Genomic DNA, 15,066 nt, shown 5'->3' with positions numbered 1-15,066 from the left:
ACGACAATGCAAGACACCCTCTGCTGACTGTATTGCAGGACTCCATCAGACCGGTCCAGGCACCGGAACCACATATTCAGCATCCTGATGGTCTGCTCCACCTAGTTGCAAGCTGCTGCATGAGCATCATTATAGCATCACTCTGCTGCAGTCTGAGGCCGCCGCATGGGTGTCATCAGCCACGACCTCTGCTGTCCCCAAGGAGCCAACCCTGCAGCCTCTGTGAACCGTGGAAGACTGCAGGGACCTGCGAGTGACTCAGGATGTAAGCAGCATGTACACTCCCTGGAAACCGTGCGCACACCTGCAGGATGCGTTTCTAGTGGTCACATACCAACTGTATGTTCAGTGAGTGGAAGCCCTTGTGGTTGATGAAATCCACTGAGTGTAGCGATGGAGACCTGAGCACCACATGAGCGCAGTCAATTGCATCCTGCACCTGTAGGAATCCCGAAATCAGGGTGAATCCCATGGCCTTTGCATCCTGGCTGCCCCAGTCCCGGGTGAAATGCACCAAGTTGTGTACTATAGAGAAGATGGCATCTGTGACCTCATGGATAAATTTGTGGGTGGCGGATTGTGAAATCCTATAGAGGTCACCTGTGGAGCCCTGAAAGGAGCCACTGGCATAGAAATTAGGTGCTGCGGTCACTTTCACAGCCACTGGCAATGGATGCCCTCCATGTCCCCTTGGCGCCAAGTCCTGCAGTAAGTGGCAGATGTGAGCCACCAGGTCCCTAGACATGTGCAATTGTTGATACCATGTTATCTGCAGGAATGGCAGACAGTGTCTATAGATCCTGGGTGTTGCTAGGTGCCAACCAGCCATGACTTGCTGTTGCTCCTGGGCAGTGTGTGCAGGAGCCCCTGCTGCACCTTCTTCCTGAGGTTGCTGCTCCTGCCTTTGTGTGGCCAGGTGCCTTAGTCGCTCTCTCCTCCATCTTCTATGGACTCTGTAGGCCATCAGGCATACAGCTAGGTCACCAGGATCCATGATCCTGATGTGGTCCTCCTGCAGCATGAAAAAGAGAGAGAGACGTGGCTATCATGGCTGTACTTAGCACCTTGCCTGACCCTGTGTGACTGCCTCTTAATGCTTCCCAGACAGTGCTGGTCACCTCTCAGATGGCCAGAGATGAGTGCGCTGCATGGTTGCCCTGTCAATGTGCGACATGGGGGACACTGGTCCAAACTGGGATGCTGAGATTGCAAGGGGCTGTGAGTGCCTCCAGCAGTGACTGCTTTGGCGAAGAGATTGTATAATGTGTGCAGTCCAACTGCTGCACGGTCCAATAAAGTGGTGGCAGATGCGAAGTCTGTGCCGGGGGAGTGAGGTGGTGGGGGGAGGGAGGAGAAAGGTATGGAGCGTTTGGTGGCCCTTTGGTCCCTCTGTGTTGCTTGCATGGGTGGACAGGCTAGGAGCCCAGCCCCAGTCATATCACTGCGGCTGTGATCTAAGTTGCAGAGGAATGGTCAGCTTATGCAAGTGTCCCTAATGTGTGGCCACTTCCCTTGTTTACCCTGCTCCCACCTTGATTGTCTGTGCACGGGATGCAGTGCCAGAGCAGCACTTGACCCCACCCCTAAAACCGACAACGGTCACCCCTGAGGCTGGCCAGCACTTGCCCCCGGACACCACCCCCTCCTTCCCCCCCACAGCAGTTGCCTCCAGGGCCAGGCATCAGTTGCCCCCGCCCTCTGACACCCATGAGGCCTGTAAACAACAAGTGAGCTGTGGAGAATGCTGCTGCTCACTCACCTCAGTTCCCCCAAAGTGAAGGCTGCCAAGTGCATGTTGTTTATGTGTTGTTCTGAAACATGTCAGCGTGCTTTCCCGCCGACGTGGATGGATGATATGGTGGGTTCAAAGTGCCTGGTGGGATGGCCTTTTAATTATATGCTGATGTATTATTTCAATTAACTCCCAATGGCGGGAAACACAGCCTGCTGTCAGCGGGCTGAGCAGATGATGTCCATCTGCCTTCACGCTGTCGTGAAGCAGGTCGCACCATATTTTCTGCACACACCACCTATCATGCCCGCTGCTAGTGGGCTCAGAAAATTCCACCCTGAGTGTGGGCTATCGAAAGGTGAATGCGGTGACATAAGTGGGATTCATATCTTATACCACGGTTGGAAGATTGCATTGAGAAAGTGGGACAATCGAAATTTATCACAAAGATTGACTTGCTAAAAGGATATTGGCAGGTACCGTTGTCAGAGAAAGCAAAGGAGATGTTGGCTTTTGTGATGCCAAATGGACTATATCAGTTTAAAATCATGCCATTTGGTATGAAGAATGTCTGCAACATTTCAAAGAATGACAAAGTAATTGCAGGTCTAAACAATTATGCTGTTTATACTGATGATTTAATCGTTTTCAGTCAGACATGGGAGGAGCATTTACAGCATCTGGAAGAATTATTTTCTCGATTACAAGAAGCTAATTTGCTAATGAACTTGGCTAAAAGTGAATTTGCAAAAATGCAAGTTACGTTTTTAGGCCATACCATTGGACATGGTAAGCTGGCTCCGAGAGATGCAAAAGTCAAGGCTATCACGGATTTCCCAGTGCCTACAACAAAATGAGAAGTTTTGAGATTTTGTTGCTCCACTGACTGAACTATTAAAAAAGAACAAGAAGTTTCAATGGACACTGGTGTGTCAGAAGGCATTTGATAGTTTGAAACTGTATTAACTATAACACCAGTTTTGGCAATACCCAATTATGCCAAGGAATTTAAGTTGGCTGTTGACATAAGCGATATCAGAATTGGGGCCAAATTGTTACAAGAAGATGACCTTAGAATTGAAAAACCAATAGGGTATTTTTCACGGAAGCTGAATGTACAGCAGAGAAGATATTCAATGATCGAAACAGAGACCTTGGGATTGGTGTTTGAGTGGCAGCATTTTGAAATTTATGTTGCCAACAATTCATCAGTAACAATCGTTTAGACAGACCACAATTCTTTGAAGATTTTGGACAAATTTCAAGACAAAAGTCGAAGGCTTTTCAGATGGAGTCTATTATTACAACCATTTAATCTACAGAATATAAATGTTGCTGTTAGAGAAAATCTGTTTGCAGATGCATTATTAAGAGTTTGAAGCTTAAAGGGAAGATTGGACATTTAAAAAAAAACTTGGACACTGAGCTGGAATGATTTCAGTTGATACCAATGCATCTGGTGATTTAATAATGTAATAAGTACAGGAGTGTGTGAGATGGGATATTAAAAAATGCACCGTCTTTTAAAATTATGGCGGTTCATTTTTTGATAGGGAGGGGGATGTCACGAAGAGATTAATGTCTATAATGTTATTGGAAATTATTTTTAAATTGGAATTCTAGCAGGGTCTGTGTCTATCTGTGTGTCTGTGTGTAATTTAATTGGATTAAAGCCAGCTAGCCTGGGTGCTTTGATGTATAGTAGTTTTGAGATGTTAATTAGATAAATGTAAGTTAGTTAAAAGGTAAAGTGCAATTTGCATTTTTAAATAAACCATTCAAAAGAATGGGTGAAATATTGCACCTAGCTGGGAGATGCCAAGCATGTGTTTATATTACTAGTAAAATTGGTAGAATTAAAGGATTATTGTTGTGAGAGGTAAAATTTAAAAACCTAGGAATACAATGGAAAATTTACATTCCAAGGGAAAGCTAGGTATATACAGAAAGAAGTTTGTATGTATAGGTCAGAAGCATGTAAGATCTAACCAGCCTGTAAACCAACAACTGTGTTTACAAATTGCAAAGGAACCTCATTATGAATTCGTAAGTTCAAATGTGTTTTACCTGGTGTCTGTTTAAAGCATATGGGATATTGTTGCCTTGGTGAAGATTTACCTGGGAGTGATTAATTTTGGAATTTGTTTAAAAATTATTATGGTAATAATTTGTAGATATGTGCAAGTGTTTAAATTTGTTGTTAAATGAATAAATGTTTAATTTAAAACAAAAACAGAATTACCTGGAAAAACTCAGCAGGTCTGGCAGCATCGGCGGAGAAGAAAAGAGTTGACGTTTCGAGTCCTCATGACCCCTCGACAGTCGAAGGGTCATGAGGACTCGAAACGTCAACTCTTTTCTTCTCCGCCGTTGCTGCCAGACCTGCTGAGTTTTTCCAGGTAATTCTGTTTTTGTTTTGGATTTCCAGCATCCGCAGTTTTTTTGTTTTTATCTAAATGTTTAATTTAGTTTTATTAAGAAAACCTCTTCAGGCTTAGTGGTTTTATTCCTAAACTCAGAGCTGCGCCTCAAATATGCCATTGGAAATATGGGTTATGACAGTTGTTCAAGTTTAAACTGGGTTCTGGTATTTAAACAACTCAGCCTTTAACAACTGCTGTGTCAGAACAATGGACTCATGGATTTTTCCAGAATGAACATTTTACCTTAAAACAAAATGGAGAATGGACACTCTGCTTTTGAAACAAAATGGAGTTCAGAACTTTCCTTTCCTGTCAATATACAGGGAACTACACAAGGCCTTGGAAGATAGCCGGCATGCTTGGACAAGGTATTAAAACTCAAACAACCTTTTGGGACATTTCCTTAAGAAGGCATTAAAATGTAGCAAACCGTTTTGGTGGATTAATGGCTGCTATTATCCAAATAGTTACAGGAACTCATTCACAATGGATTTGCAGACTTCTTGATTTCAGAGTGGGCATTGGAAAAATCCCATTCTATCACAGGGATATGTAAATGGGTGAAACTTGAACACCGTTGTATGTCAATTGCCATTTGTGAGGACAGTGCAAAGCAAATATTATGGTGACCTGACAGAAACCAGGTTTCTGATTAAGAACATTTAATCAGACACAAGAAACGAAGAAAGAAGAAGAATTCCAGACCAGCAAAGTAACAGGACCCTGCCTTCAATCAATCAGGAGGCAGAGAATTTGGGCTAGCCTTTACCTCTACCAAACCAGGCTTTCAATGCAGGGTTTCAACTACATCTGAATTCGGGTGAAACCAGAGAAATTGCTACTCAAGCAGTAAGCCACTGTAAATTCATCTTCATACACCTCGAACCTCTATTTTTTCAGTGGTCCAAAAATGAATCATCAGACCTGCAACATTTCAGGCTTTCATTTCGAGGAGCAAGTGAGACAGTGAATTTTTGGACTTTTATGAGCTAAGTGCTTGCCACCTCTTTTGTAATTATCTTTTTGTGCGTGTGTGTGAGTGTATGAGTGAGTGAGAGTGGTTGCTGTAAATGCTTTTCGTGCGTTCAGTGCTAAACAGTTATCCTCTTTTAAAACTTACAAGGAAACCTGTCATTTGCCTATTCTTGAGAATTACAGGACTTGGGGTGTGGAAGGAGGTGATGTTAAAATACTTTTCTTTTAAAACACATCTGTCTTTGGTCAGTTGACGGGGAGATAAAGGAGGAACCATCCTACCCCATCTCTCCCCTATATGTAACACAAGGGTTCACCAACACTGTAGCATTGGGTCTTGATAAATGTAGAGCTTACATTGCTAATGCACGTATTGACAAACAATTGAGCAAGGTGACAAGTAACTAGTCTGCCAGATTTAACTGACATGCAAGTTTATGTAATTAGGTAACAGGTATTAGATTTGTTAAAACTGAACATGCCAATAATTAAAATACTAGTATATTAAAGACAGTCTCACTAGAAATTTGCTCAGGGGTCTGCTGATCAGCTGCAGTAACTTTGGCAGAAGATAAATGGAAATTCCATTTCAGTAGTGTAACCAGGGATTCTAAACAAAAACAGAATTACCTGGAAAAACTCAGCAGGTCTGGCAGCATCGGCGGAGAAGAAAAGAGTTGACGTTTCGAGTCCTCATGACCCTTCGACAGAACTGGGATTCTGTTGATCTCATTACCACTCCACCTCACTGCCCCCACTGAAAAGAACAGTGGCTGAAGAGGAGAACCCCCCCCCAAAAAAATCCCAAGCTTGTTTTGCAACACTAATGAAGTGCAGGAAAGTATATCACAGGCAAAACAGTCTGTTTTTGTCACACTCAATACAAAACGTTGAGGTATGTCACATTTCTTAAAGCTAAATTTCATCTTTCATTTCATCACAAGTGTACCTTTAACATCATCAAAGTTATTGCCCTTTTATATTCCTGAGACTTAAGACTATGGGCTTAATCTTGTGGAAGTGACAGGGGTCTCGGCCGCCCTGCGTTGTCTCTCTTCAGGAAGGCCTGCCACATCTTGTGCCACTCAAGCACTTGACAGGTCAGCGGCGGGCCTTCCCACAGTAAGAGTGCCCCACAGGCAGAAGTATTCTAGCTTATGTGTTTCAATGTATTCGTTTAAAGTTGTTATGTATTTTTGGAAATAACCTTTATAACTGAAATCTATAAAATTCTGCATCAAACATGCACCTTACCTTGCGGAATACATTGTCATGTAACGTAGAAGAAGCCTTCAGGGTAAACTTAGTGAAGACAAATCCCTTCATGACACCCAGAACAATTATTATAACAATGGACATCCCGTAAATTAGTTGGTAGAATCCTAGCTGGGGATTGTCAGTGATGCTGCTGCAACCCACTGTCGCGCTGTTGTTCCTTTGTGCAACACAGTCAGCCTTTATATAATTAAATATAAACAATCAATGTTAAAAGTTTAGTTCCTGAGACACAAAGCATTCAATAGACTGGAACTTGTATTCTTGAAGCTGTGCTGTCAGAACTACAGTTGAGTGCATACTGGGATGTCTAAGCATAAACATTCGTGAATTTCCCTTCAGAGCTGCTCTATTGCTGGTATTTTCATATTCAAATGGTCATTCAGTTTCTCTTGGGCTAATTGCTGTTTGAAAATGGAATAGTTGTACTCATGCATGACTCACTATAGTAAGCATATTAGTGATGACCATACAGGAGGTGGAGCTGGTGGCATTTTCATGGGCATCTAAGTCCTACCATTCCTTCCCCAAGAGTAAGTAGAGATTGAAAAAGAATGCTGAAGGTCATAGAGGGAAGAAACACCTTCTCATCAGAATTTGCCTTCGTGCCCGGAAAGGGATGGAAATGGATGTTACCCCAAATTCCTACCCCTCCATTTCTAATGCAGGAAAATTTTAACCTGCAAAAGAGCACAATTTCTAACTAATTAATTTGTGAATTAGACATCATTAATGTTGTGCCAAAGGAGGATTTTTAATTTTGTTAAAATTTTGGAAAATTCAAATTAACCTTTCATTTTGTCCCAGAAACACATTGGCTGCTGAAGATGCATCTTATCACACTCTATCAATCCAACACCTCAACACAGAACAGACCAAGGCGTCTTTGCACACTACTTAAACATTCCTGAGAGATTTTCTCTCAGTTTAATTCTGGAGAACTTTGGCTTTTGATTATAGAAATTCACACAATCTGCTGCTGAACAAAAATTTTATTCCACATATTTAACCATGGGAAGCCTTTGGGCTGCCCCCTTGGTATAAATTCTCCTGATTTTGTTTCATACTGTGTAAATTTAGTGAGGCATTTAGCATTAATACAATTGCTTCTGGCTGCATGCTATTGCTTACTGCCTAATTTGTACTGATTGTACTATTTACATTACTGGCAACTGTTGTATACATTAGATGCAATTGCAGAAATTATTTCTGATACAGTAGTAACATCTGAAAGCACTTATATGAATTTCTTTTTGTGTTTTAACACAGTTATGAAGTATATTTCTTTATTTATGTATCTGTCTACTTATTTTAAGAAACATTGGATGATGCAGCACAAATGGAGGTCATTTAGCCCATCATCCATGTGCTGGTTCATTGGTAGAAATATCCAATTAGTTCTACACCTAGGGTTGAATTTTCCCTTTGGTGAGTGGGTGTGGGCCCTGCATATCTACGCATAAAATGACACGCGGTGACATCGGGCGAGCATCCTGATGTCACCATGCGCCATTGCGATATTTTGCTGGCCAGGTGCACGATGATGTTCGACGCGCGGCTGCTATTAATTAACAGCCCAATTAAGGCCCTTCAGGTGCCAATTGCTGCTGATTTTCGGCTCAGCGCAACGAGTACAACGGGCAGGTGGGTAGGACACATTTGTATTAACCTCATCCGCGGGCGGGATAAGAGGGCTCACTGGGCTCGCGAGTGTGCTCTGTCAAGCATTTATTTCTGAAAGTTTTTGAAACTTGCCTGTGTGATCTGTAGTACTTCAAAACACATGCCAGCTGCTTTTTCTGGACTCTTAACCTTCAGGTCAGCACTCTGCAGTGAGGAATCTTTTCTGGGCCTGCAGGTTTCAGGAAGCCTTCCCTTAGCCTAGGAATGGGAGCTGAACTGTCCACTGGAGGCAGCTCCTTTGAGGAGGAAAGGAGGGCTAGAAGGGGGAGGAGGCCAGGAGTGCACATTCAGCCTCCAGGGGAGCCACTTTTGGAAGGACAGACACAGGCACAAGGTGCGCAGGGCCAAGAGGTAGTCCAAGGTGGAAGGGGCCGCAGAAGATGCTACCATCTTGCTGCCAGGGTATACAGGCGGCGAAGCACCTACCCCAATATGTCTGAGATGCAGGGCTGAAGGAGGCTCCATCTCTCAAGGGAGATAGTCAACTATATCTGTCAGATGATAGGGCCTGAGATCTCCGCTAACTATGTGGGTGGACACATCATGCCAGTGGCTCTGGGTGATCTTTGCGGTGTCACCCAATCAGCTGTGCACACTTGTGTCAAGCAGGTTACAGACGCTCTGTTCCAGACGGGCATTGACCATCATCCACTGCCATTGGGACCAGGCAAGTCAGGCACAGCAAGCCAGAGGCTTTGCGGCCACTGCTGGCTTCCCCCGCGTCCGGGGTGCTATAGACTGCACACATATGGCCATCAAGGCGCCAGCAGGTGAGCCCGGTGCCTTCGTCAACAGGAAGGGCTTCCACTCCATGAATGTGCAGATAGTGTGTGATCACAGGATGCTGATTCTACAGGTCTGTGCAAAGTACCCAGGCAGCTCCCACAACACCTACATCCTCAGACACTCCCAGGTGCTGGGGCTCTTCAGTGCTCCAGCCTGGCTGGATGGATGGCTGCTGGGTAACAAGGGCTATCCCCTCAGAAGGTGGCTCATGACGCCTCTCCGCCATCCAAGAACTGAAGCTGAACATTAGGTGCCACGCCTCCACAAGGGCTGTGGTGGGGAGAACCATCGATCTTCTCAAGATGCACTTCCGATGCCTGGACCGCTCAGGGGGCGCACTTCAGTACCTCCCAGATCGTGTCTCGGTGATAGTGGTTGCATGCTGCACTCTCCACAATCTTGCGCTGGAAAGCGGGAATGCAGTGGATGATGAAGACGTCGACGCAGTGGCTGCATCTGCTCACGATGAGTCCAGCAGTGAGTCCAAGGATAAGCATGCACAGGGAAATACTGAGGGGGTAGATGCTGACCCAGGACTACCGCAGGGAGGCAGGAACATCCGGGAGGCTTTAATCCAACAAACCTTTAGCTAGCACACCACAGATGGACCACCAGGACAAGCCTGGGCTGTAGGCTTGATACTCGACACCCAAGTGCAAAATCTGCCAGGTTAGGAACAGTCACTAAGGGCCTTGTTAATAAAGCTGAATGTCCAACAAAGCACTCATTACAGTTTTGGAAACCATACACATGCAGAAGGAAAGAGGCACCCTTTGCCATGGTGACATATCTGAATTTAACATGTCAAGCAAACCAACTTATTCCCAAAAAAAAGAGAATAGTGTTACCAAAGAAAACAAATCATAAGGACCTCATCTCAGGCCAACACAAAAGCACCAGGGAAAAACCTGTGGTGTGCCTATGGTGCCTTATGTTTTCGTTTCCGGGTGTTAGGTCTTGGCGCTGCTCCATCACTCGGAGTGGCAGCTGAGACAGCCTGCTGACTGTGTTCTCCTGTTGGCCTTGATGACCTTGGCAGCCGTCCTCTGGTCCATGGAGCTTGCTGGTCAAAGCGCATCCCCAAGAAGCCCTGACGGGTCTCCTGAAGTAAACTCTCCAGGATAGTCACCACGCTCTCCATGGAGGACGCATGGCGCTCAGACATGTAGCTCATTCCTTCGGCAATCATCCGCGTGGACTCCTCCACCATGGAGACCAAGCCAAGCATATCCTCATGTATCTCCCCCAGATGCTCCTATACACCCGGCTGCATTTCCTGCACTTACTGCGTCACAGATGACTCCAGAGGCACATCATCAGGTATCGACTGAGCATGTGCCCGGTCCCCTGAAGTCCTCCAACTGCTTGCGCCAAGGGCACTCTCTGTCTCCACCAGCTCCTCTAGCGACTGTGAAGTGCCCTCACCACTGTGCCCTGGGGCACTAGCCATTCGAATTCCCACCAAGGTGCAAGTATCTGCACTGGTGCCTGCCTCGCAAAAATGGTGTGACAATGATGAGACATCAGGCCCCTTAGGTGTGAGAGGGGGGATCTGCTGCTCCTCCTCCCGGTCCTGCTCTGCTGATGCTGAAAGAAAGAACAAGGACAGTGGATCAGTTAACATGGAGATAATGTCAATATGCATCCCTGTCCCCCGGATCATTATGCACTCATCCTTCCATAACCAATGGTCAAGCCATGTTACAAAATTAAATCAATTAATATTCAGCATTGCCATGGCTGTTGGGAGAACAATACTGACCTTACTGTTGGGCATAAATACCTAGCCATGGCACCCCAGCCTCGCTGACACCAGTGGACCTGGGCGCATGGCACCTCTCCAAATCCAGGGCCTCCTGCTCGAAATGGCTAAGAATGGCTAACTGCGCCTGGCCACTGCCAGTCCTCACATGCTCTGCCATGTTATGAGCATTCTTCTCCTGAAAATGAGAGAAGAGCATTGATTAGTGAAAATTGTACCTGGACTCTCTTCGCGAACGGCCCACCCCAACCAGAGTGGGACATATCAGGGCTCCAGTGCCTCCTCACCCGGTTGCTGCCAAACACTCACACAAAGATGCTAGGCTTGTTCCACATCACCCCCCCACGCCCCCCCTCCCCCCACCTCCCCCTTGGACACATGCTGCCTACATCACATTAGGCACCACACGGTATATCCTTCCATAGCAGGGAGGCACAAGCACGTGGAGCGCAGAGTACAGCAGATGGTTTGTTGCCACGCCACCTTGAAGCTCACCTCCCAGCATCTCATCACCCTGACTTGGACATGCCCTGGAGTTCAAACACAGCGCCTAGGTGCAACTCCTCCAGTTTGCTCCCAAACCAGTCATGTGGGACTCAGTGTAACACATGCCGCGGGGGCAGTACAAATCTTTTCATCTCTTCATCACCCTCTCAGGCTGACCTCAGCATCGGCAGTATCTGCTGGCCCACCCAGCAAAGGACAAATGCTGTCAATGATTCAATGCAATCCCTACACTCCGACTTGGGGGCAGCAGGGGGGTAAGCTGACCTGCTGGGTTACATGACCAATGCCGACATGGTAATCACCCTGCCAGAGCGCAACAAGTCGTTGAAGCGCTGGCGACACTGGATCCAGGTGCGCTGCACCACGTCATAGGAACTCACCACCTCCGCCACCTCCTCCCAGTCACGTTTCGTCATGTGGGGGGGCCTCCTCTTGGGGAACCAGCACCTCCCGCCATGCTGCCACCTCCTTGAGGAGGGCAGCAAGGCAGTCACCTGAGAAATGAGGGGCACACTGACCCCCCGCCTTATCCTCCGGCCTGGCCTGTCCCTCTGCCCTACCCTCCAGCCTCATCTGCTCTGCTAGCCTACCCTCCAGACTGATCTGCTCCTGCTCCACCCCCTCCCCGCCAAAAGAAAATTCAGCCCTTCCTCTTTCTCCCTTGTCCTGCAATTTTTCTTCGTCATGTGTTTATCCAATTTCTTTTTGAAAGTTAGCATTGAATTTTCTTCCATCACCCTTCCAGGCTATGTATCCTGGACCACAAGAACTTGCTTTGTAAATTTTGTTTACCTCATGCCACCTCAAGTTCTTTTACCAATTGCATTGAATCTGTTCTTCTCTGGTTACTGACCCTTAATCTGATACTGGAAACCATTCTCCTTATTTACTCTTATCAAGACCTTTCATGATTTTGAACACAGCTATCAAATCTCATCGTAACCCTCTCTGCTCTAAGGAGAATAACCACCTCTCCAGTCTCTCCATATAACTGAAGACTCTCAATCCTGCGATCATTTGGGTAAATCTCTTCCACACTCACTCCAAGGCATTGCCTTCCCAAAGTGCGGTGCCCAGAATTGAACACAAGTATTCCAGCTGAGACCTATAGTGTTTTATAATGGTTTTGCAAAGTTCCTTGCTTTTGTGCTCTATTTTTCTATTATGGAGATATGGATCCTGGATGCCTTATTAACAGCCTTCTCAACATACCTTTCCCAAACAGTTGAAATGGTTTTCTCTATCTACACTATTTGTTCCCTTTAATATCTTGAAAACGTTGATCAAATCACTCATTAAGCTTCGAAATTACAGGGAATGCAACTGTAATTTTTGTAATTGCCTTGGAGTCTTGGTATTGTGCTAGCCCAAAATACAAATGTAACACTTGCTGTTGAAACAAAAAGCGGAAGCGTCTTACCCATATATGGCCCAGAATCTTCAGCATGGCGGGTGGGCGCGATTGGCGAGCCCAGGAGTGGTTGGGAAATGGACTGCCGACTGCGAACGTCCCCCAAACACAATTTCACCCTGGTGGGCCAATTAATGGCCAGCCAACGTAAAGCACATGCTGAAAAGCTCAGCGCTGCCAGGGTGGGGATGGGAGGAGGGCGGGCGATGACATTTCGGTGGGCGCGGGCAAGCGCTGAGGGAAAGCTCCCTGAAAGCAGACAGCTGCTTCAGGGAGCTGAAGACCCGAAAACCATGAAATAAAGTTTTGAAAATCAGGAAAAAAAATCCAAGCATCACAATCAGGCACCAGAACATAGAGATGACAAAAATGCTGTCCACAGATTTTAATTTTAATTTTATTTAATAACGGAAGCCTCATCCGCCGTTGGATGAGGTTTAATGAAAAATTCCAAGTCCACCTGGCCGATTTGCCTGTCCGCCAACCATAAGGTTGGATGGGCCATGAAAAATCGGAGACAGTTGTGCCGTTAATGGGCTTACTTGCCCTCTTAATTGTTGGCGGGCGCACTTCCGACTTTTGCGTGCGCCCGCCGAGTGAAATATCGCGCGAGCACGGAATGACATCGGGATGCTCGCTTGACATCTTCTCGTGCGATTTTACGCCCGATGGGGTCAGGATGTAAAATTCTGCCCCATGGTGTGCAAATTTCATTTCCAAGAGAAGGATTTCAGTATTATATTCTGTAATTAATCAATAATATTAATTTTTAAAATTCTAATGGTATAAGGAATGTACTTTCATCTGCCACATAAATGTTTGCATTGGTTTGGTTTAGCCCTTCAATTTATTCAATAGTTGCAGAAGCAATTTTTGTGACAAATAGTATCAGAGAAATAGACTGAAGCAAAGAATATTCCGTAAATTGTGACAGACTTTAAATAAATTAAGACAAAGTAATTTTGTTCAATTTTGTATTGGTGCTCAAATAATATTCTGGACTTCAAAGAATTGATCATCACAAACCATGTTTTCACAAAAGTAACTTGTACAGAAGGTAATGATGTAATCTGCCCATTTATTCAAATATCATGAATTAAGAAATGTTTTTTTGCTTGCTATATTTTTCTAATTATATTTTCTAATATTTAACATTGGAGACTGTAATATGTTTAATATAATGAATGCATAGTATAATAATTAAGTATTTGTTATCTCTCAATCAATAGAATTATGAGAATTTTCTTTCAATATTTAGCAAGACAATTCTTTCTGCTGTTTCAGGTAATTTATTCTAAAAATCTGAACAAAATGTGAAAATAATTTAAAGAATTAAACTTTTCATAAATTTACAGATGACTGCTAGCATTAGTTGTATAAGGAGAACTTACCCCAGCTCCCTGTTGTATCCAATAGCTTAACCACCATCCACTAAAAGTTGTACAGGCAATTATAAGGATGAACAGAAAGAGAACAAATAGAAGGAATACATATCCTAGAAAATAAATCAGAATAAACAATTCAATTAACTATGTCTGTGGAGAGAGTAGCAACAACCACGTGCTTTAAACTTTGTTGAAATTCTCAGGGACAGCGGTAGTCACCTCAAACAAAATTGCTGCCACTCTTTGTTAACAGCTCAACTCAAGTAGAAGACAGCTTCATGTATGGGGTATAATTTAAAGTGATAGGACTGTCTCTTACCTCCTCCTGCCATAAAATAATCGTGATACGTTTTTCCTGATACAGAGCCTGATTTGTTCTCTTCATCTTTTGTAAGCTGCTCGTTTCGTGCTATAAAAGTAAACCCATGACTTAAGTATTATTCTCTATTGTTACACTGATTTATGTTTCTCATTATGCATTATAAAAAGTGTCTATTAATCAATGTTATGAAAGACATTATGGGTGGAATCATCCCAGATTTGCACTGAGTGCGGTAGTGGGAGGATAAAACAACATTTTACCTGATGGTCACGATAGTGGGTTTTCACGCCATATCATCCCAAACCTGCCACATTATTTATGCATTCCCAGAAACGCACCATTTCCATGGTGAGCGGGCTCTCATTCACCTGCCATGCCATCACCTCGCCGCTTCATCACACCAGGCGCCAAATTTAAAGTCCAGCCACGCGCATACATCTCAGTGCTTCCAGCCCACGGCTACTGCAGGGAAGATGTCCACGAAAGGCAAAAAGACTGCAGCCCCCAGGTTTATTGACGCTTCACTGGAATGCCATCTGGATGTCCTGGAGGCCTGCCATGATGTCCCCTACCCCTGCTCTGGCCACAGGATGGCAGTGGCATCATCAATCCAGAATGGCAGGCGGTGGCAGTGGTGATCAGTGCCAATGCTGCACAGCAGAGGTTGGCCATCCAATGCAGCTAGAGGATGAATGATCTCATCCATGCAGCCAGAGTATGGCATCTCATCACTCTAAACTCACACACAAGCCACCACACATTCACTGGCATCTCACTCACTGCCAGCTCAAGGTACATCACCACC

At 45.0% G+C, this 15,066-nt stretch overlaps 1 protein-coding gene across 1 annotated transcript in view; it reads right to left on the bottom strand.

Annotated features, from left to right (window-relative positions):
• abcc12 (ATP-binding cassette, sub-family C (CFTR/MRP), member 12) overlaps positions 1–15,066 on the bottom strand; it is a 110,892-nt gene that overhangs the window by 43,726 nt on the left and 52,100 nt on the right. The window contains exons 18-21 of the mRNA XM_041191683.1: positions 14,259–14,348; positions 13,952–14,049; positions 9,970–10,007; positions 6,385–6,565 (exon numbers count right to left, since the gene is read on the bottom strand). Of these exons, the coding sequence (XP_041047617.1) occupies positions 6,385–6,565; positions 9,970–10,007; positions 13,952–14,049; positions 14,259–14,348 (407 nt within the window). The remainder of the gene's footprint in view (positions 1–6,384; positions 6,566–9,969; positions 10,008–13,951; positions 14,050–14,258; positions 14,349–15,066) is intronic.

This window comes from Carcharodon carcharias, chromosome 7 (genome assembly GCF_017639515.1).
Source record: "Carcharodon carcharias isolate sCarCar2 chromosome 7, sCarCar2.pri, whole genome shotgun sequence".
Lineage (NCBI taxonomy): Eukaryota > Metazoa > Chordata > Chondrichthyes > Lamniformes > Lamnidae > Carcharodon > Carcharodon carcharias.
This window is presented reverse-complemented; position numbering and strand designations above follow the sequence as displayed.